The 21,603-nt window shown below is 48.6% G+C and overlaps 8 protein-coding genes across 13 annotated transcripts; 4 read left to right on the forward strand and 4 right to left on the reverse strand.

Moving 5' to 3' along the window:
* The first annotated feature begins 126 nt into the window (after positions 1 to 126).
* FOXG_12660 (uncharacterized protein) lies at positions 127 to 4,284 on the forward strand. Of its 3 annotated transcripts, XM_018392488.1 has the most exons (9): positions 127 to 240; positions 327 to 335; positions 409 to 924; positions 991 to 1,278; positions 1,327 to 2,567; positions 2,637 to 3,081; positions 3,373 to 3,459; positions 3,559 to 3,721; positions 3,774 to 4,284. In XM_018392488.1, the coding sequence occupies exons 3-9, from the start codon at positions 880 to 882 to the stop codon at positions 3,788 to 3,790; spliced, it is 2,286 nt and encodes a 761-aa protein (XP_018251003.1). In that variant the 5' UTR covers positions 127 to 240; positions 327 to 335; positions 409 to 879; the 3' UTR covers positions 3,791 to 4,284. The 3 variants fall into 3 exon arrangements, with proteins under 3 accessions (XP_018251003.1, XP_018251004.1, XP_018251002.1); XM_018392489.1 differs by lacking the exon at positions 127 to 240 and having other exon boundaries at positions 312 to 335; positions 486 to 924; XM_018392487.1 differs by lacking the exon at positions 127 to 240 and having other exon boundaries at positions 312 to 335; positions 486 to 924; positions 3,559 to 4,284.
* FOXG_12661 (adenylate kinase 1) lies at positions 4,117 to 6,222 on the reverse strand. 2 transcript variants are annotated; one of them, XM_018392490.1, is made up of 4 exons: positions 5,618 to 6,222; positions 5,508 to 5,560; positions 5,280 to 5,434; positions 4,117 to 5,170 (listed from the first exon to the last, which is right to left on the reverse strand). In XM_018392490.1, exons 1-4 carry the CDS (start codon positions 5,763 to 5,765, stop codon positions 4,756 to 4,758), a joined length of 771 nt encoding a protein of 256 aa, XP_018251005.1. In that variant the 5' UTR covers positions 5,766 to 6,222; the 3' UTR covers positions 4,117 to 4,755. The 2 variants fall into 2 exon arrangements, with proteins under 2 accessions (XP_018251005.1, XP_018251006.1); XM_018392491.1 differs by lacking the exon at positions 5,618 to 6,222 and having other exon boundaries at positions 5,508 to 5,616.
* Positions 6,223 to 7,251: 1,029 nt separating this feature from the next.
* FOXG_12662 (26S proteasome regulatory subunit rpn-8) lies at positions 7,252 to 11,955 on the forward strand. 2 transcript variants are annotated; one of them, XM_018392492.1, is made up of 3 exons: positions 7,252 to 8,032; positions 8,092 to 8,363; positions 8,421 to 11,955. In XM_018392492.1, exons 1-3 carry the CDS (start codon positions 7,846 to 7,848, stop codon positions 8,994 to 8,996), a joined length of 1,035 nt encoding a protein of 344 aa, XP_018251007.1. In that variant the 5' UTR covers positions 7,252 to 7,845; the 3' UTR covers positions 8,997 to 11,955. The 2 variants fall into 2 exon arrangements, with proteins under 2 accessions (XP_018251007.1, XP_018251008.1); XM_018392493.1 differs by having other exon boundaries at positions 7,252 to 8,363.
* FOXG_12663 (uncharacterized protein) lies at positions 9,225 to 9,896 on the reverse strand (the record flags this gene model as incomplete). Its single annotated transcript, XM_018392494.1, has 1 exon — positions 9,225 to 9,896. One exon carries the CDS (start codon positions 9,894 to 9,896, stop codon positions 9,225 to 9,227), a length of 672 nt encoding a protein of 223 aa, XP_018251009.1.
* On the reverse strand, positions 10,256 to 11,537 carry FOXG_12664 (coproporphyrinogen III oxidase; the record flags this gene model as incomplete). The annotated part of the gene is made up of 2 exons (XM_018392495.1): positions 10,256 to 11,275; positions 11,331 to 11,537. The coding sequence occupies 2 exons, from the start codon at positions 11,535 to 11,537 to the stop codon at positions 10,256 to 10,258; spliced, it is 1,227 nt and encodes a 408-aa protein (XP_018251010.1).
* Positions 11,956 to 13,163: 1,208 nt separating the features above from the next.
* FOXG_12665 (autophagy-like protein 8) lies at positions 13,164 to 15,006 on the forward strand. The gene is made up of 4 exons (XM_018392496.1): positions 13,164 to 13,639; positions 13,787 to 14,004; positions 14,058 to 14,884; positions 14,988 to 15,006. Exons 1-3 carry the CDS (start codon positions 13,550 to 13,552, stop codon positions 14,110 to 14,112), a joined length of 363 nt encoding a protein of 120 aa, XP_018251011.1. The 5' UTR covers positions 13,164 to 13,549; the 3' UTR covers positions 14,113 to 14,884; positions 14,988 to 15,006.
* FOXG_12666 (uncharacterized protein) lies at positions 14,583 to 16,493 on the reverse strand. Of its 2 annotated transcripts, XM_018392497.1 has the most exons (5): positions 16,281 to 16,493; positions 15,742 to 16,225; positions 15,124 to 15,680; positions 14,948 to 15,065; positions 14,583 to 14,893 (listed from the first exon to the last, which is right to left on the reverse strand). In XM_018392497.1, exons 2-5 carry the CDS (start codon positions 15,888 to 15,890, stop codon positions 14,728 to 14,730), a joined length of 990 nt encoding a protein of 329 aa, XP_018251012.1. In that variant the 5' UTR covers positions 15,891 to 16,225; positions 16,281 to 16,493; the 3' UTR covers positions 14,583 to 14,727. The 2 variants fall into 2 exon arrangements, with proteins under 2 accessions (XP_018251012.1, XP_018251013.1); XM_018392498.1 differs by lacking the exons at positions 14,583 to 14,893; positions 14,948 to 15,065 and having other exon boundaries at positions 15,068 to 15,680.
* Positions 16,494 to 17,136: 643 nt separating this feature from the next.
* On the forward strand, positions 17,137 to 21,371 carry FOXG_12667 (uncharacterized protein). The gene is made up of 2 exons (XM_018392499.1): positions 17,137 to 18,369; positions 18,731 to 21,371. The coding sequence occupies exon 2, from the start codon at positions 18,738 to 18,740 to the stop codon at positions 20,934 to 20,936; it is 2,199 nt and encodes a 732-aa protein (XP_018251014.1). The 5' UTR covers positions 17,137 to 18,369; positions 18,731 to 18,737; the 3' UTR covers positions 20,937 to 21,371.
* The last annotated feature ends 232 nt before the right edge of the window (positions 21,372 to 21,603 follow it).

Here is a 21,603-nt window from a genome sequence, read left to right on the forward strand (position 1 = left end):
ATGTCGCGCCCCCATGAACATCCCGCACCTACACATCACGACACCCCCACTAACGAGTATGGAGATGCGTCATTGTAGTTTGTCAGTGTATTGATCTTATTGTTGTTGTTGTTGTGTATGTCGACCGTTCGAGACAATTTCAGGCCGCGCAGCCACGCTTTCTGTATCTTATTCCGGTATTCGTACACTTCTGCGACAAAGAATGCCTCAGATGCCACTCCTTACATCGGGTGTCATTAGGTACGCCACAACGCCACAGTTGACATCCAGCAACATTGAATTCGACGATTCACTAACATTCGATCACCTTAACTTCATATCGGTAGACGGGCGAGGTATGTCGAGAGAGAACTATGCGTGACTCATGACCATTATACCCCAACACTAGACAAATTAACATCCCTACAGTACTTTCGTTAGTTGCTGAGCCTCGAAATTGCTTCTATAAATCCTAAAGTTTTGGCTGGCCCATCTGACAGACTAAGCACGCTATTCGAACTTCCCGTGGGCCCCTACGCTGTTACCCTTGTCAAATCGATAAGCCCACCCGACCGCATAGCTCAAGCCAACAAGGGCCCAATGTCGCCGAAACGTTGAAGAACAATGCTCCCTCTAACCTTGAGTTCGCACTGAACACTCACACGACAATCACTGAGCAATGGAACGACCGATCTTGATCTCCTCATAACAGCTCCTTTTAAAACCCTCGAATCCCATTCCGACATGCCGTCGAATGCCTCGAAAATCATTACCCCTGCTACCAGACACGCGACGCAACTCCCTATAATTCCACCATCATTATCACTCCCGACGGCGACGACCTGATCGACTGCTTTACTCACTAATATTTGGCTCCGGCCGCACAATACTTAGTACACGATGCCAGGCTATAGTGCTAACGCGCAGGCTGCGCTTATAAAAGCCGTAAGTGTCTTCGAGGAAGAGCCCTCACCGTCTTCTAGCTCCAATCTGACCGAAGATGCCCCTCAGATCAAACGAGTCTTCGAGCCGAAACGCATGGTAGAATCAGTCGAGGACCTCATCGACGGTGTCACCCTTGGTCTAATTTTACATCAACTGGATCCTAGCTTTGACACGTCCGCCCTCGAGACAAATTCCAATACATCCCGCTACTTGACAAACAAGCGCAACATTCAGAGCATCTACAAGGGTCTCTTCCGCTACATTCGACGAGCAGTTCCCGAGCTTGCTTGTCAGGCAAAGAAGTTCGACTACCATGCAATCGCCGAGAATCCTGATGCTCAAGGCATCAGTCAGGTAAATCTCTCTTCTGTACAGTCATGGTACGTACGGCTAACTCTACAGCTATTGGCTGTCATGTTGGGAGTGGCCGCACTAGGCCCCGAAGCCCAGCATTATATTCCTCGGATAACAGGTCTCGACAAACATACTCAGGCAGAGATTATGCAAATAATCCAGACAATACAACAGGATATCAACAGTTCACAAGGCGACGACGATGTGGATGAAGCCATCGACGCTGTTATGGAGGCGCGAGACATCGATCTACTCGTTGAAGAGCAGAATGCAGCCTTGCGGTCACAACTTGACTTAACAAAGAGACAGCTGTCAGATTATATCACCAGGCTTGATCATTTACAAACAAGTCACGAGGAGCTCCGGTTTGATAAAGAGAAGAACGACCGGGAACTGGAGGTCTTGCGGAAGGCCACTATAGATGGTGCTAACAATGCCGAGATGATCAAGAACCTAGAGATTCAGGTGCATGACCAGATGGAACTCATTGCTAGACATGAGGAAACAATACGAAGAGACGAGCGCATCAAGTCGCAACTTGAAGCTGAAGTCCTCAAATTGACAGAAAAATGTAAAGAGGCAGAAGAGCTTCGCGACCAAGCAACGGAATGGAAACACAAAGCTGAGGATCTTGAGAAGAAAGCCAATACTGCAGAGCGGTATAAGCAGAAACTCGAGTCCCAGCAACATCTCGTCAAGGAGGTGCAAAATCTACAGTATGAGAAGACAGAGTTACAAGACCAGATTAAAATCCTGCTGGAAGACCAAGATAGGGGGACTCGTACGAGGAAAGCAGAGGATGAGTTAACCAAGATGATTACTCAGTCCGAGCAACATCTTTGGGACGAACGCAGCCAAAAGAACCAGCTGATAAAGGACATCGCGGCACTGGAGGACGAGGTGATTCGTTTGAGGGCACGTCAAAGCCACGATGAGAACTTCATCAAGGATCTCCAGGAGCAACTAGAGAGCGGAGGAGCCGCACAAAGTGCAGAACCCGGCGCGTTAGGTGTGGCAGGAAATCTCGAGGATGAACTTAACGATGCAGCTACCGAGGACGGCCAACCTAGCCAAGTTAACCTACCCCTAGAACTATCTCGCCTAAAGGCCGAGAACGATTTGTTGCGTAGCACAGTCGGTTCTGGGGATACTGCGCCGCTACGCCGAGAGCTGGACGAAGAGAAGCGACAACGTGCTCACCTTCAAAAGAACTATAACGACATTTTCGAAAAGCATGCTGTTTTGCATGATCAAATGGAGGCTCTGATCAACAACATGACCGGCGAAGGGTTAGTCAAAGCAATTGATGAAGCCGATGCTCCTGATGGGAATCACATACTTACTTCGGATTACTACAGGACCAAGGCCTTTCTCAACATTAAGCAGTCATTATTGCAGTGCGAATTCGAACTCGAACAGTCGAAGAAGAGGGAGAAGGACCTCTCCGTTCAGGTGGCAGATCAAGGCCGCGAACTTCTTGCTGCTAAGGCTCAGCTCTCGGCTCTTGACAAAGAGGGGGCAGATGCTCTTAAGGAGCTCAAGAGCGCTGATGTTACCATCATCTCATCCCTCAAGTCTGAGCTCGACTACACAAGAGAGCAGCTCAGCTATACCATTGCTGAACGAGATGCGCAGCAAACCCAGCTTGTCGATGCTCTCCTTACCAAGGATAAGCTACGTAAGGAGGTTGAAGAGGGCCGGGAGCTGCAAGACATCAATGGCACAGGCGATGCACCACCTGACCCCAGCAAGAAGGGCGAGCTGATTGAGAAGCTGCGTGCCCGCCTCAGAGAAATCCGCGAGGTGAGTCCATTTTTTGATGCAATTATTAATGGTGATGGGGAAGACCCAGTGGTCCCAGACAAAGATAGCCAGACGTCGTTAGAAGACGATGCCGCTTGGCCTTTGAATACCACATTTGCAGATGGTGGACCGAGTTCATTGCTAGATCCCATTGGGACTGAGATCCCGAGACCTGCTTCTGCACTGCTACCCCTGCGTCCCCTCCAGCGAGGGCAAGTAGGGGAGCTAGAGGGACCTATTGATATGCATGCGCAATCCGGTAGATTGAGTTGGCTGACAGATATGTTCTAGCAACTTGAACGATCAGAGACGGACAGGATCGACCTACAACGTAAACTCAAGGCTGCACACGATGGGGAGGCCGTGGCTGCACAAAAGGTACGTTTTATTTCTTCTTGTGTATATAGTAACATCATCTGTTTTCATCATGTTTTTCTTGCTGTGACTGGAACCTGTACTGATTATCCGTGACTCAAGGCCGCGAGCGATCAAATTATCCGGAACCTTGAAAGAGAGAACGCTCTCATCTCATCAGCATGGTATGATCTTACGAGCCGGCTTCAGAGCAACCATGTCGTTTTGCAAAGGCGGCACGAAGCTCCGCGGAGCTGGCTTAACAAGCAGAGGCAGATGGTCAATGGTCAGTTGCGCTTCCGCGACTCGCTCTACCTCTACTGACCTTCCCCTGTCAGCGACCCCGAAGCGATAGGTACTCGCGGGGTGAGAAATCCCTTGCTATTTTATGATAAGACTCAACGAATTACGCTCTCAAGTTGTGTGACATAACTCTTACTACCTACCTTACCAAACGCCAGTCTCTCCCTCGACGTATTCACTCCCACCCATACTGGCTTATTTTACCCGGCCCTCAAGATTGCCCCTTATCCTTTCTTGATCCCGACATTCTCATAATTGCCGACACCGCCTTGGAAATCAGGGTGTCGTATTTTCCTCTTTCTATTTTTGAAGCATTGCGAGGGAGCTTGGTGTGTTCCTTAAAAACGGGCGTACTTGCTTGGTAGACTGGTGGCTAGGAGGAGAATTTCTGCATTCAAACAGAATGCTTTCAATGATATCATTAGTATAGATGTTATGCCGAGGAGTCCTATATAGGGCTCCAAATGCGTTTCAATAGAGACTCAGGCCAAATATTGCAGAGTCATAGTTTGATCAATATTGAAACTGAGGTTGTGTAAGTCGATTTTAGGACTATGATCTGGGTAGGGGGTTCTAGTCTATCTGAGACTAAGCCCATAACTGTGCCATGTATATTTTGAGGAGGACGATATGTCGTCAAAACATAGCCTCATCTGCATTCCATCTTCACGAGAAACAGTTAGGCCAGATATAGTTAACGCTTCGAAAGCCAACTTTCTGTTGGTTGGAAACTATTGTAAAAAGACATTTTGATACATGGCTAATCGTCGTCCAAAGTAGGTAGCTTTTTCCACACATGGCCAAACAAGACCGCACCGCAGACAAACCCTCTACCTTTTAACGCCTCTTTTGCCTGGAAGATTGGACTCTCCACTCTCCCTTTCGCCTCCCCCAGTTTACAGTTCATACCGTTCATATATCCAAGACGAGCTGGCTTTTATTTTCACTCAGCATTCGTCTTGTTGCCTCAGCCGCACCAAATGGCAGCTGGGAGAAGTCAACCACTCCGGGCAGAATTTAAGCTCGCTTCTCGTTAAGGACCTTAAGCATGTTCTTCCACACTTGGCCAGGTTCTTGGCTGGCGTCGAGGCCGCTCCAAATACCAGTCTTCTTGTAGTAACCCACAACAGGGGCGGTCTGCTTGTGGTAGGTAACAAGACGCTTCTTCAGAGCCTCGGCGTTGTCGTCACTTCGCTGGATAAGAGGCTCGCCAGTAATGTCGTCCTTCATGTACTCCTTGGGAGGGTTGAAGGTGGTGTGATATGAGCGTCCGGAAGCGGGGTGGACTAATCGTCCAGTGATACGGGCAACGAGAAGAGAGTCGTCGATCTGGAGCTCGACGGCATGCTGGAGCTTCTGGTTACGCTCTGTGAGCATGGCATCGAGGCTCTCGGCCTGGGGGACAGTTCGAGGGAAACCATCGAGGATGAAACTGAAGCGCGAATTATTAGTATCCTGTTTCGTCGATCACGTCGGTGTAGATCGAGATTTGCGGGCTCAAAACGTCTGGAACCCGAAAACCGTGGAATAATGCAACTCACCCGCCCTGGCACTCCTTGTTGCTGTTAAGCTCCTCCTTAATCATGCCAATCATGATGTCGTCGCTGACCAGACCGCCCGCATCCATGATCTTCTTGGCCTCGACACCGAGAGGGGTCTTCTTAGCGACCTGGGATCGCAGCATGTCACCGGTAGCCTGCGCAAGAAAAATACATGTTAGAAGGCCGAGACTTTGAATGGCTGTGTTTTTGCGACGCGAATTAACGTACCAAGTGACAGCAAGAGAAGCGCTCCTTGATCTTGGGGGCCTGGGTTCCCTTTCCTGGGAAGCACAGTTAGTAAAAGACTAAGCGAGCATTTGCGGCGCAAAAACACTCACCAGCACCAGGAGGACCGATGAGGATCATTCGGATCTCTTCAGTAGAGACGGGACCGCCAGTGGCTCGCGCCTCGAGCTTCTTGATGCGAGTGTCAATGGTGCTAATAACATCCTTGAGCTGCTTAAGCTCGTCCTCAATGAAACCCATTGTTGCGGTTGCGGAAGATGAATTTGGAACTGGAACTTGTTCTGGCGGGCAATTGGAAGAGATCTTGGGAGATCCAGAGAAGCAAAGATGAAATTGACGAGAGACTTTGTTCTTCGGTGTGAGGCTGAGGGGATCGAAGTGGAAGAAGAGAGAGAAAAAAGCGAGGAACAAAGTCAAGACAGGGAAATCTTGAGTGCGTAGCCGGAGGACGGGAGGTTTGGGGGAGAAGCTTTAGCGAGCTGTGATTGGTCAACTGAGACCGTTTCTGCTGGAGCGATGATGATGGGGGTACACCCCTGTAATTAACCTGCTGGGGATACGCCTTGGGCTTGAGGTGAGAGCAATCGTGGCTTTTGATATTTAACGGGTATTCATATATTTGTGTGGATAAACAGAGGCAGTTTTGTGAACTCTGGATAATTGGTATTGCTTAGATTTGTTTGGTACAGCGTTAATTTGTAAGTAACGTCTTCAGGGCTCAAAACATGCACATCAATACCCCAAAAGCAAGCTTTCAATCACAGGCTGGGGACAAGGTACTCGGTACAGCTGCGGCGTTATAGAGACCACCACCTGTTCGTAACACGACCAAGCTCCAACAATAACATTACTTGACATGTATAAATTTAAATACGGTGAGAACGTGTGGCCTTCCAGCATGAGCCATTGTAATTGCTATAAGTTCCCAGTTATAAGCATCGCTATCATCCCAGGTCTTCAATCCTTCATCTATATACATCACCGATATACAGATACCTAGGGTAGTTCGCAACTTGTCTCAACAACAGCCGTATCCGGAACATGCCCGTTTCGCCTCATCTCACTATACTCCAGGATGCTATAACCGTACTTGGCCGAAGCCAATGGCGGAAGGTCAGCTTACAACTGCCATAACGCAACGGAGTTTGTTCGGTCGCCAGGACCGAGGTTCAGAGAGTTGGGATGCCACCGGCCCCTTTGATCCGGTATATCCCCGCCGGTTCAACAATTCAAGAATAACTCTCTTAGCATTTCATCTGTTGCAGAAAAACGGCCACACCTCGGTCTGCATACAACTGGCCTCCTCGTTTGTCCTTTCACGGCTAGCAACACTCGTGCAAGGAACGACTATCGGTAGTTAGTATCGCTGCACGAGTGTCTTCGTTCTGTTATATCCTATTCGAGTAGTAGTGACATGGCACCCTCGTAACTCAACGCTTGCGCCCACGTGTAGGTGTGTTAATAGCCGGCATTAGCACGTTAGCCTCCATCTTTCCGCTCTCCTACAGATGTCCCGAAGCCAAGTCTAGAGTCTATAGTGATGGCATCATCATATACAATTTCGTATTGGACCCTGCTTCTTCAATGGTTCTTCCCTCAATATGTACATCCTTATTACCGTACTCCGGTTCGCACCGAGGCCCAAGTGGGCGGCAATCTCACCAGAATCGAGTCGCTTACCATAAGTGGAAGATCTGGCCACGCTATGCCGGATTCAGCAAATAAGTGTTGGCCTGATACTTGAATTTGACTCCTTAAAAGACACCATCGTCTTGCTTATTGTGAGTTTGCCTGTATATGTAATTCCCTAGGATGATGACCTAGGTAGGTCACTATCCATCTAACCAAATGTAGCATCAGATTTGGTACTGTAACACAGGTCGATTCAACCGTTCATCTGCCTATGATGTCAGTAGTACAATCAACAAAAAAAGCAACGCTGCTCTCTCTGTTTATTCACTAGTCCAAATTTGAAGATTCTTGCTTTTCTTTGTTCAGGGGCCTGTGCTTTCAATTCTCTTGGTCACGATGCCGCTTAGTTCATGACATGTGGCTGAATGGCTGACTGTGGCTGCTTCCACGTGATATGGCACTGCAAGGCTTCAGCCTGAAGTCTCCAAGGTGCCTGGCCCAATCGGGAGCTAAGCTTCCCCAAGAAGGCAGCCTCAAGACTACGTACGTGCGGCCACAATAATCACTGCATCAACATCACGACTCTACCTCCAATTTTGCCGCGCCTGCACGACTACGATCGCGCATTGATTTATACCTCTACACAGTTCAGCATCCGTCGTAATAGATATACATTGACGAAGCAACGATGCCTACTACAACAGCAGAAACCCTCTCCCTCGTTACTCGAAACGTCACCGTTGCGCCCCTCGTCCTTCTCTCAGCCGTCGACCACTACAACCGAACTGTTTCTACCAAGACAAAGCGACGAGTAGTTGGTGTTCTTTTAGGACAAAATGATGGAAACGACGTGAGAGTGTCAAACAGTTTTGCTGGTGTGTTATCCTAGTATCATGGGACCGTAAGTTGGGCGGCGCTTACAATTGTCACACAGTTCCCTTCGAGGAGGATGAGAAGGACCCTTCAGTATGGTTCCTTGACCACAACTACGTCGAGTCAATGAACGACATGTTCAAGAAGGTCAACGCCCGAGAGAAGCTCATAGGATGGTACCACACTGGTCCCAAGCTACGTGCATCCGATTTGGAAATCAACGAACTCTTCAAGCGCTACACACCCAACCCTCTGCTCGTTATTGTCGATGTTCAGCCCAAGGAGTCGGGAGTTCCTACAGATGCTTACTTCGCCGTTGACGAGATCAAGGACGTATGTTGACAAGCCTTCCTGATTTCAGGCCCCCAGCCAGCTACTGACACTCACTAGGACGGCACAACCACTGCCCGAACATTTGTTCACACTCCTTCCGTTATCGAGGCTGAGGAAGCAGAGGAGATTGGCGTTGAGCACCTGCTAAGAGATATCCGCGATGTGGCCGCCGGCACATTGTCCACACGAGTCACAAACCAGCTTCAATCACTCCAGGGCTTGCACCTGCGCCTTCGAGATATCGGCACATACCTCCAGAAGGTTCTCGACAAGCAACTACCAGTAAACCACGCGATCCTCGGAAATTTGCAGGATGTCTTCAACCTGCTGCCTAATCTCTCGACACCCGAAGGAGATGGCAAGTCTGGCGGTGGCGAGTTGGCATATGCGATGAGCGTCAAGACCAACGACCAGCTTATGGCTATTTACCTGAGCAGTCTGATCCGCGCCATCACAGCATTCCACGATCTGATTGAGAACAAGATCCAGAACAGACAACAGCAGGAGGAGAAGGAGGCTAAGAAGGAAGAGATCAATGGCAAGGATGAGAAGAAGGAGGGCGCCAATGGTTCAAGTGGTGATTCCAAGGAGGGCGCGGAAAAGGACAAGGAGAACAAGGAGACTAAGAAATAAGGAACAAAGACAAAAGACCTGGCAGATGAACTAAACTTGGACTGAGGCTCTTTGGCGTCTGGCGGAGGGGGGAACCACGGCAATATCCTGGCCAAAGGTCACGGCAAAAGCGCCTTTGTACATTGATCATATCAAACTGGATTATTAGAGGACGGAGCGCGGATAATACATACTGGACAAATACGTCTTGAGAGACGGGTCTTTCGATACTGCTATGATGAACCATATTTACAAGTTGGCTACGATACCAGCCATTTCATCTTTTGATACAACCCGATCCTCAACACACATGCCGAGCATTTCTGACCACTTATCCACAAGTAAGCATGCAAGTAGGTGTTTGCAACATGGAGGAGCATCTCCCCGTAGATCCATACTCATGCCTCCAAAGGACCACTCTCCATCTTCAGTTGGTAACTGCTGTACTTGGTTCGTAGTTGAGACAGCATGAGCATGAGCTGGGAAAGCATCCAACGTAAAGCTCGGACATGTACAATTCCACACATCAAGATGCACAACGTAGCGCTTCGATGATGTACTGAAGTCTCGCGTGCGGCGTGAAAGTGTTGTAGCGAGAGAGCGAACAAGAAACATGTCGTTCTTTATCTTATCTGATGAAATCCCATCTTGAAGCTCCTCATTTCGCACTAGCCTGATAACGAGACCCCGATCGAGAAGATCCAGCGCTGGGAGCAGAAGAGTTGGGAACAGCACATGGAGAGTTAATAGTAGAGGCCGTTGAGAGGGGAGAATGGCTTGTAAGGGTGATAATGTGGGTTGTTGAGCGGCCCGAAGTGGCTGCGCTGATGATATGTCTTCTGCGGTGGTCGATGGCGCGATATTGGAGACAGAACTTATGAGGGATGTAATCAACTGGCGATGGGAGGGGAGAGGCTCCATTGCCGTGGAGTTGACGAGTGCTTTTGCATGGTTCGATGAATGATGTTGAAGGAAGAAGTCTAGTCTCCACGTTTGAGATGAGTGGTGATATTCAATGACAGCCAAAAGTGTCAGCTCAAGAATACGCATCAACTTCCACAAGAATCACCAGTTCAACGAACCATTTCATGAATTATATGAATTATTTTGATTTTTTTTAATATTCTCATATCGGACAACTTGTCCGTCTTTTTGTATCTAATAGCCTGCACCACCCTGGTGTCCCATCTATGATCCTCGCATATGATACACTAAACAATCGCTCGACCTCATGCTTTCACACAAATAAATTTCCTCTCTTAGATCAAAAGAGCAGTAACTCAAACCCACTCCTTGGGGTCCCTGAGGACATCAACCAGGCGCTGCTCCCTGCTCTTAGGCTCAGGCTCATGCATGTACTTCCAGCCAGCCGTCAACGGCAAGCTCATAAGGATACTCTCGACCCTTGATCCAGGGGTGTTCAGGCCAAATGCTGTACCACGGTCGTGCACCAAGTTGAACTCGACGTACTTGCCACGGCGCAGCTGCTGCCAATCCTTCTCTGCCTCAGTGTAGGGCATATCCTTGCGCTTCTCGATGATGGGAATGTAAGAGGGCAGGAAGGCTTTGAGGCAGTCCTGGACAAAGGAAAAGGTGTTCTCGCGATCGCGCTCAGTCTCATCGAGGTCGTCGAAGAAGATGCCACCAATACCACGGGCCTCGCCTCGATGCTTATTGTAGAAGTACTCATCGCACCACTTCTTGAATCGTGGGTAGTAGTCCTTGTCGTGAGCGTCGCAAGCTGCCTTGATCGTCTTGTGGAAGTGAATGGCATCCTCATCGAAGAGGTAAGAGGGTGTCAAATCACAACCGCCACCGAACCACCATGCTTGAGATGTACCGTCGGGGTTGGCTGTCTCAAAGTATCGGTAGTTAAGGTGGACCGTAGGGGCCATAGGGTTGTAAGGATGCAGAACCATGCTGAGGCCTGCAGCGAAGAAGTCGATCGACTCCATGTTGGGGTCTATGGTTTTGTGGTTTGCGCGCATCTTCTCAATGGCAGGCTTGGGGAGCGAGCCGTAGACGACACTCACGCCAAGACCAGCCTTCTCGAAGACGTTGCCTTCTTGAAGAACACAGGTTGTGCCACCGCCGCCATTGGGGCGCTCCCACTCGTCCTTGCGAAACTTTTTGCCATCAACTCTCTCGAGCTCAGCGACAATCAGAGCCTGCTGCTCCCGAATAAACTTTTCCATGCGCAGACGCATAGGCGAGTCTTCGTTGACGCCAGACTCTCGCTTCTTCTGGGCATCGCGGTCGGCGAGAGTGGAGGGGTCGGCGTTAATAGGTTCCATTTCGGCCTGAGAGCGATAAAGTTAGCAATTGAGCTTCTGTTGTCCGAGGAAATGCATGTACCATCTTGTAAGCTAAAGGGGCGACTGTACCGAGGGCGACAGCAGCGAGCCACAGAGGAGAGTAGTTGAAGTAAGAGGTTCGTGAAGCTTTAGGACCGGCAGAACTAGACAGCCAGCGTCTTGTAGAAGCGAATTGGGTTCTTGGGAAGCGTGTAGAAGGAGATGCAAGGTACGCAGCAAGGCGCTGGGAAGGCCGTCTGGCAGCCATGATATTATATACTTGGGCAATGCAACCCGAGGACCCGGGAAACAGTAGCGGCAAAACAAGGCCGAAGGCCGAGAACGAATACAGAAAGAGAGATAGAAAGGATACGACGATCAGGCGTTTCGGATGAGGCCACTTGCGAGTGCCAGGATGCGACAGTACGGTACAGGTACCTCTTGTTAGGTTCAAAGTCTCTATGAGAACGACTGGGAACTCGGGTGATAGTCAGAATCGAATGTTCGGCAATTGGCTGACTGAGTCTAAGGGACTTGGTAGTGTGGAGCGGCACCCGACAATGTCTGCTCCGGTGGCCGGCCGGTGCCGAGGGCGGTCAAAATCAACGCACCACTCGGGGGTACTAGGCCACTGTAGCTCCGTTTGCTCCTATAATTCGTGTAGAGCTTCTCCGGGCGATGAGATCAGTTGGAAAAAATTCGAGAAAATCTGTAGAATAAGCATGATTTCTCTCGTGATGTGGATGTTGCAGTGTGGCTGACAGGGAAGGCCTCAGTTGTCAAACTTTCAATTTGGTGCATCGGCAAGGGAAGGCAAGAAAACTTAGGACCTTTATCCTAAGTGACGAAAATACTTAGGTAAGTTTAGTGTATCTTAGTCGATCTTTAGACCAGTTGATTTTGGCACCCTTCCTCAACGTCAGAAGTTTTATCCCCCCCCCCCCCCCCCGAGGATCGGTAACTGGTATCCATGCGAAGTGGCGCTGATAACTGGGCTGTCACTGAAGAACATAGAACTTCTATTGTTCCTGACTAGACTCTTTGATACAGAAGCTGAATTACGACTAAAGAGTTATAACTTGCAGATATACACCAACTCAGTGACACATGCAACCAACATGATGCTTCACCATTTGGTTGCCCATCTGTAAGGCCTATATATTTTGCCAAGTAGATGGTACTAGTAAGATGGTCGCAGTTGCATTAAAAGTCCAACAACTCCCGTTGTGATGAGTGGTCAGCAGAGAAACTTTGCTTCACCAATCCTAACTTTAGGTACTCTATTTGTTTCACCATGCAAACTTTCAGAGGATGGTGCAGTTCGTAAAAAACTTCGAGATGAAGACAGCTCAAGATTTAGTAACACTTTGAGTTTTTCTTGACTCTACCTCAGTGAGACAATCAAGACGGCCAAGTCATGATTCATTGGTAAACATATACTTTGGCCAATACCCAATTGTAATTCACAACATCAAGAACCCTGAAGGAGCTGATGGACATGGGCACGTTTGCAGCTCAAGCTGCTTATTAGTATGCATCAGCTTAGACTAACCCTCTCCCGGATAGTGAATCGTTGTACCTTAAAACCACTCTAACGTTGCCCGTCACTCGGATCCCGGTGATAGATCCTCGACGTCTTTGTCATGAATTAATGACCAGCATGAAATAGGATTTCATTCCAAGTGATTAATTGTTTGTTAAGGTTCCCTCACAAACTCGATCCTGTGACGAGACAGTGCGACGTGACTTGCTGCTTCCCCGCCATTGTTGCCTCGCGGGGCCTCTTGTGATTCACCGAGCACCATTGATCTAGACCGTTTATAGTTTAGCTCAATAGCCCCGCGCCTGTCTCTCTCCCATCACTGCTTGTCCTCCTGCCGCTTGATGCCCGCCTAGCCCCCCTTCTGAGTGAGCGTGCCGCCTGCCCTGTGCCTGTGTCCTCCCTGCAGCTCTGAACCTGTCTGCGCCTAGGTACCTAGTAAGGTTGCTTGCTGCCTTCCGCCTCGACCGCTCATCTGTGTGCCAGTGTCTGTGTCAGTGCCACTGCCACCTTCTGCCTGTGACTCTGCTCTTCCTCATTCTTCTTCTGCCTGACGCAAGCAAATCGTAACCTAAACCTTTTTCTCATTTTACCTTATCTATCGCCAACTCCATCTTCTTTTTTCCCTTTTCATACTTTCCCGAATTTTCCGCTGCCACAAGTCAACCATCCCAGCAGCTTGATTCCACCATCGATACCACTCTTACCGCCTCTACAACTTATCAACCACCACTGTCAACATGCGCAGCAAGTTCAAGGACGAGCATCCCTTCGAGAAGCGCAAGGCTGAGGCCGAGCGCATTCGACAGAAGTACTCTGACCGCATTCCCGTACGTAATTTACCAGTCGCTTTGATTTGGACTCAAGTTAGGGCTCCAACTTGGCAATGAGAGAATGGCGGGCGCGTGCAATCGTGCAGTGACCGCTTATTCCGTCCGTTTCTTTACCACGATAGAATGCTAACATGTTACAAATAGGTTATTTGCGAAAAGGTCGAGAAGAGTGACATCGCGACCATCGACAAGAAGAAGTACCTTGTCCCCGCCGATTTGACCGTCGGTCAGTTCGTCTACGTCATCCGCAAGCGAATCAAGCTCTCCCCCGAGAAGGCCATCTTCATCTTCGTTGACGAGGTGCTTCCCCCAACGGCCGCCCTCATGAGCAGCATCTACGAGGAACACAAGGATGAGGACGGGTACGTTCTCCACACAACTGTTGGAGAAAGCAACTTGCTGACATGACCTATAGTTTCCTATACATTACCTACTCCGGCGAGAACACCTTCGGTGATGCTTGGGAGTAAGCTGTGTGGAATCGGTTCTATATCCCACCTCGAGAATGATGAAGGCGTTACGGTCGTATTTGGGTGAATATTCGTTGGTCACTGGTTATGTTCACGTTATCTTTTGAGTCCGTACTTCAGACTTCGATAGAGTGTCTGCTGCTCTTTCTGGCAACACGTCTGTTTACTCGCTCGATCTAGCAATGCAGCTACGGTTCGAAGTGCTTTTTTCTCCCTTTTCCGAATTATCAGATTTATTTTGATCAGTGACACAATTTTCCGAGTCTTTGAATATGGTATCAGAAACAATGTACAAGCAGCTCATGGTACAGTCACGCCGAGCGGAACTCCCACGAGAACCAAGATTAGGCAGCTGCAGCTATCACCTGATTACCCCAACTTGGAACCGTGAGCGCTAGCACGCCATGTGCCTGAATGGCTTGTCAGCCGTGATCGGCATTTATGTCTACAAATACTAATACTGAACTTGTCACTGATAAGGTAACTTGTGATAACTTGCGAGAGTGCCGTTTACAGCTTATAAAACCTCTGAATAATTTAATGATATATCAAGGATAAGATGTCACGATTTTTAGATTTTGAGGCAACATCGCGCTGATTCTCACAGCCCATGCCTCATACCATTTCCTTATAGAATACCATGACAGCGTAGCGAAAAGAGCCATTAGCATAACCCCGTCTCATTGCGCGAAATGACTGCAAGAAAGCAATACCGTCCCGGCCTTGAGTAAACGCAAATGCCCAAAGAGATGGGTTCTGCACAAGTGACCAAGTAATGTCCCTAAACATATGAGTGTAAGCTCATGATCAACAGTCAGATATAAGATGTTCGCACCATGTCTTTCGGACCTGTTGACTGATATCCTTTGGCTCAGACAAGACTTTAAGCCCGGCCTTCTTCGCGAGATCGACGTACCCTTGCTGGGTACAGAGGGGTGGGAGTAGCATGCCATCTGCACTCAATTTAAGTTCATGAACACATGAATACGAATATCTCGCATGTAACCTTACCTTCAATAGGCTTGATATCATTGATAAAAGTTGTATCGTCAACATCTTCGTCCTTGAACCAATCTGCCAATACCAACTTGCCTCCAGGCTTGAGTACTTTCATCACATTCTCAAAGAATAACGCCTTGTTTGGAAAATGGCTAAGAGCTTCACTTATCCATACTGCATCAAAGGTGCCCTGTTGGTCGCTGAAGAAGTCGCCCATCTTCTCGGCGTCAAGCTCGAGAAATTTGACTTTTCCCTCGCCGAGTTTGGTGAAGCCATTGTCATCTGACACATCAGACGAAGAGGTGTCTTCGATAGCAGCTTTGGTCAGGCGATTTGCGATCTCGACTTGTTTGCTTGAGATGGTTATGCCCGTCACAGAGCTACCATGTTTGGAAGCGAGATACCGCGATGTTCCACCGATACCACAGCCAACATCAAGAACCGAGCTGTTAGATGGAAGATTTGAAATGTCGAGAAGGAGCTGAATGAGATTGGCTTGAGCTTCCTCCTTTGTCTGCGTGGCTTCAGACTCTGGTGTTGGCCAGTACCCGTGATGGATATGTTCGCCCCTAGTAAGCCAGTGGGTCAGCAATCGCTAAGCTTTCTGGGAGGTAGATTGTTTTCACGTACCACAAACTCAAATAGTAGTCACTTGCAAGATCATAATGGAGCTTGATTCTGTCCTTGAGGACTTGCATAGTTGAGTGAGCGAGGCCGAGGGGAGTGTCATATTGCTTGCTCAGGTCGGTAGTTTGGTCAGACACTGCTGCGGCGGCCATGACTTCTGATGCTCGAGGTCGTACGGAAGTAAAATATTGAAGCAATTGCTCAAGTTTGTTTGCAAATTGTGTATCAGAATCACACAACAACGTTTATAATGAGCTGTTGTCAGGGAGTGCGTATGTACCCCGCGCGTAAGATATGCGCATCAGTGACTGCAGGGTGACACAATCGTTACCTCTCTGTCTCTGAAGACCATGCTGGGGAATAGGCTAGTTTACGAGAACAGAAAGAGGCTAGAAATGTTGGACAAAAGGCACGCAAACACACCTCAATATGACTGTCAAAGGAGTCTATAAGATTACAGTTATGTATCCCGATGGAGTTGGACAAGCTGGGTTGGTATATATGTCAAATGAGGCAACATGACTTAAAATGCCTGGTCTTACCAGTTGTAATCTGGGCCTCACTGAACCCTTTGAGATAGAGGAGACCGGTGATTATCCAAGCCAGTCTACTAAGGCAGATTTCCGAATCCTTTTATGCATCTAGTTTTCTGTAATTAAGTAGTAAAGCATACATGGTCGCTTAATAGAACTTCCTTGCGACACACACACGATTTGATCCGGGCACATCAAGTTTGCGTGCGCGGTTGTGACTGAATCGTCTGCTGTACTGAAGCAAGCGAAGTAGGGTTTCTTTTCTTGAAAAAATGCTGGTGACCTCCAAGGACAACAAATTAAAGTTGTTTCTCCCTGTTGTTTCCGGACAAGCAGCAACCTGACTTGGATGATGCAGATATGTTCAACTTGCTCACTGCCACAGACAACAGGCACTCTTTATTGACTGACAACTGTTTTTAATAACAGATTTCGACGCGACAATAGAAAGCATGCTTTTAACAAAGGAATCTCATTATTTTAAGCTCTTCTGGGATCCAATGGTTGGCTGCTCAACTTGTAGACGTTCTGCCTTCAGTGGGCTCCGTTTCACTACGCGCCAAAAGAGCTACCAGCGGCTGTAACCGCAACCAATCGTTTTACACTGGAACGACCAAGACGCGACCACTTTCCGATGGCTCGATACACAAAGCGCTTCGCAAGATTGAAACTCGAACTCTATTTTGAGTACTCACAAGATGAGGAATTATTTGCTTGTCGCTCAGCATCTTTCATCAGGTCACGAACAACACAAGTTGTTGAACCAGAGGAAAACAAGACGAATGAACCCCCGCCATATGACATCATACTCTTCAGCCCAACTTGACTACGGCTAATGAGCTTTGACTACAAACTCTATCTATCTATCTTTAAACACCTCACTCACCTGTTCACCTGGCCCTGGCCATATCTCACCGCTGACCAAGTTTCAGAATATGCAAGACGATGATCAGAAACAAATCCAGCCAACCCGTAACTCTTTCCAGAACATCCTGTTTCAACTACAACTCATCAAGTGGCGATTTATTTGGACGAGATCGGCGGTTACCGACCACGTGAACCCCTGTCAACGAGGGCCCTGAAGGGAGACCCTTAGACCTATCTGGGCTACTTGGGGAAGCTCGTCACCAGGGTCCAGGGGCTTCAACGGTGAAGAGGCCCCTGTTTGGAAGCTTGATTGGCTGCCAGCCCTGGTAACTCCAACGACATCCTGGTGCGCCACCTCGAAAAAACATTTACCACCAAGAAATGTTCTGGCGATGATCATAGCCTTTTGAAATCATTTCTCGGAGGACCCTGCTTTTTCTAGTGACCTACACGATGGCATTTACGGCGCAGTTAAATTAGCCAAATAGCCAGCATATCGGAATCAGTCGACAGCTCCGCCACTGCGCTCATGGCTTCAGGCTGGGGTTTCATGGGAAACAGCTTGCAATGGCGTCACCCGCTTGGACTACCAAGATGTGCCGCCTTCCTATCAGTTATATGCCCATACTCTTCGCCGCCAACTGATGGTGAGGTTTGGAATGCTGGGCACCACTCACCTTATCGCTCCACGGTGTTCCCCTTGCACTCTGCGTGAGTCACTATATATCTATACTTCAACTCGCACCCCATTCACTTGGAGGCTGCAGCAGTTGATGCCGTGATATTGCGAGTACAGTGCTACCTACAGTACCTTTCTCATTGTGCAAGTCCTCTACGGAGCGGCCTTATAACATTCAACCCATGCTTGAGGCGGTTGGGCCACTCAAAGCGACAAGTCGAACAAGTCAAGCAACCTCGCACCTATAGCCAGCTCAACCGTATCCTCAACTCAACTCAAGCTCAACCTCAGCTGTTAATCTAATACAAACGCTACCTACCTCACTATCCTTGCGGTCCGTTTGCTCTTGGCTCGGTTTCGGAACCGTTTGTGTTCAGGCCTTTGCCAGCATCGTGACTGGTCACCAGTATAGGCGGGCGCTTAGCTCACTCAACTCAACCTCACTCTCGTACCCTAAGCGCTGCCGCCAGAATTGTCAAAGGCGTTTCTGTTACAGCTGATTTCTATTGGAATTTGTTATTCATTGGATACTCTATTTGTGGAGTGAGTCAGGTATGTTTTGCGTCAAAGCTTTCTCAATCACTCTCTCTTATTGTTGCTATTCCCCTTCCTATTGTTCTATTGTTCGGCCTTTTCTTTCACTCATACACAATCGCACTTCAACCTTGCACAATCAACATGGAATCATAGACGATAGACTGGAAATACTTTTTGCTCACGGCCGTCATTTCCTTTGTCCCATTTCTTTCATCTTTCATCTTGGGCTCTTTACCTAATTAATCTTTGTCCCTTCGTCGTGTAAATCATCATCACATCTCACTCGAACCCAGCCTCCTCTTCCTTCGGTCTTCGCATTTTTCTACTTATACAATCTCATACAAACTTAATCGTTTGCATTTACCAACAAACACAGATTCAAGATGTTCTCCTCACGGAAAGAAAACGACGACCCGCCGGTCTACCCGGCCGTACCCAACTCCCTCCGGTCAGAATCATTCGAAATGACCGAGATGCGAAAAGTTCAAGAAGCTAGAGCCGATACTGCTCCAAATATTACTCCCTACCTCAGCCTCAGAGCAAGGCTCTCCCAAATATGGATGAATCGCTGGACAATTCTCCTCATCCTAGTCCTGGTCCGAGTCATGATCCTCATTGTCGATCTCAAAGAAAACGTCGGAGATGCCAAAGTCAAAGCCCTCTCCGCCTGTACCAAAGTCGAAGATGTTGGCAGCGCCATGGCCTCCATGCCTCATTACCTCTCTAGGGGCGTAAACGAACTCGCAGCCTCTGGAATCGAAAAGTCAGTCGATGCCATGGTGTACTTGCTCGACCTGGTCCTTGTCGGCGTCAAGAACATGATCGTGTTCTACATCAACTTTCTAACTGCCACTTACGTGTGCCTGATTACCGCCATGGTCCACGGCAGTCTGGATGTTGTTGCCGATGTCACTGAAGGGGCAACTGAAAAGTTCAACGGCGTGATTGACAAGGCTGTGGAAAAGATAGACAGCCTCTCCAAGGAACTTGAAGATGGCATTAATAAGGTCACCAAGGGAATTGAAGACTCTGTCTTTGGAGACCTTGTTCCCGATATCCCCAAGGTTGACTTCTCCAGCCCCGTCAAGGAACTAAAGGACTTTGACATCAAGTCCGAAGATTTCGTTAAGGATGTCCGTAAATTGGAAGACGATCTCCCTGACTTCCGAGAAGTCCAGAACTTGACGGAGCAAGCCATCTCGATCCCGTTCGACTTCGTCCGCAAAGCCCTCAACGAAACCTACGGCAATTACAAATTCGATCGGGATGTCTTCCCTCTCGCCCAGAAGAAGAAGCTGACCTTCTGTTCTGAGAACACTGCTCTCAACGACTTCTTCAACAACCTGTTCGAACTTATCCACAAAGCTCGAACCATCTTCATCGCTGTCTTGATTATTCTCGCTCTGGCCGCCATTGTTCCCATGGCTTGGCTTGAGATCAGACGCTGGCGGCGACAACAGCAGCATGCTCGTCTTATTGCTCAAAACTCGTATGACCCTATGGACATTGTCTACATTGCGTCTCGACCCATGACGGCTACTGCGGGCATCAAGATCGCTTCGCACTTCAAGGGCAAGCGACAGATTCTTGTACGATGGCTTATCGCTTATGCAACATCCGTCCCAGCCCTCTTCATTCTGTCTCTTGCAATTGCTGGCTTCTTCTCTTGCTTTTGCCAGTGGCTTCTTCTCAAGGCGATTAGAGACCAAGTGCCTGCCCTCGCAGGTCAAGTCGGCGCATTTGCTGACGATGTTGTTGAGAACCTCGAAAGCGTTTCGGCTGAATGGGCCCATGATGCCAACGGCGTGATCACTGGTTTCAACAGTGAAATCAACAACGACGTCCTTGGCTATGTTACCAACGCCACGGATGCTGTTAACGACACTCTCAACACATTCATTGATACCATGAATGATGGACTTAACACTGTCTTCAAGGGAACCATCCTCCTTGACCCTATCAAGACAGTCCTTCACTGTGTTATCGGTATCAAGATCGAGAGCGTGCAAAAGGGACTCACCTGGGTTCATGACCACGCCCAGGTCAACTTCCCACTCTTCGAAAACAATACCTTCAGCGAGGGTGCGAAGGACTCGGTTGAAGGTGACTCGGAGCTTAACACGTTCCTGGCATCCCCGTCGTCCGCCACTACTGATGAGGTCACGGGGGCTGTCAAGGCAGTTACAGATTGGCTTCACGGCAAACTGATCCAAGATGCTCTTATTTCTACCGGTATCCTTCTAGTGTATGTACTTGTTGTCCTCATTGGCACAGTATGGACACTTGTCGGCATGGTCTCACCAGACAAGGGCCGCGCTGAAGGTGGTATGCGCTATACTGGAGACAACAGACCGGGCTTGAGTCCTTGTGTCGGACATCATGATCCCGCCAATCCCGATGGCGCAACACACTTTCCTCGTTTTGGGTCCTCCTCTGGCGAGATAGATCACTACAGAGAAGATGCAAGCAGGCATGACGAGAAGTTCATGTCCGGTGCAACAGGGGCCCGTGCTACACAGGTGGACGGTCACCAAAGGAGCAGCTCCTACGGCTACTTAGACACGGCAAGCGGCAAATACTAGGAGTGTCGGAGCCCGATAGCCAGTTGAAGGATGATTTCCCTTGCAGTTTCTTTTTTTCTTACTCTGGCCCTGGCTGGACCCGCGCCGAGAGAGACGATCCTTTTCAACTGCATGAAGCGATGACTATACGGAAGGCGTCAATATAACGTATCTTGGACATGGAGGCAACTCATATTTATTTCATATGTTTCTCAATTGATATCCAGAAGGGAAAAAAAGGTAGTGGTCGTTGGATACTTAGTCTATGTTTCGTGTCTAAGGGATAGTCTTGGGTCTGGTTCGTGTTCTACATTGTTTGTGGTCATGATTTCAACCAGATTGTTTCTAGCCCTAGAATGACACAGTAACAACAAATTGAAGGCTACAATTGCAAATATGGCTGTGTATAGTGGTGTGTGATGCATGCGTGATGAATACATGGCTATTGTGACTGCATAACAGTGCGTAGACTCCCTTTGATCAGTGAAAGTTTGTTCTGTTTCTGATCCAAAGGGTCATTCCTGATGCTAATTCAGCCCTACATGTGGCTCTTTGTTACAAACTGCTTGGCGTCGGAGCTGCTCGACAAAGAGACTCCCTCGTATGTGCCTTAGTCTTCATGTGCATGATGACTGCAGCAAAGGTAAATGCTAGATAATACCCAATCGTAATGTCCGTAATTGCTTAC

Source organism: Fusarium oxysporum, chromosome 9 (genome assembly GCF_000149955.1).
Source record: "Fusarium oxysporum f. sp. lycopersici 4287 chromosome 9, whole genome shotgun sequence".
Lineage (NCBI taxonomy): Eukaryota > Fungi > Ascomycota > Sordariomycetes > Hypocreales > Nectriaceae > Fusarium > Fusarium oxysporum.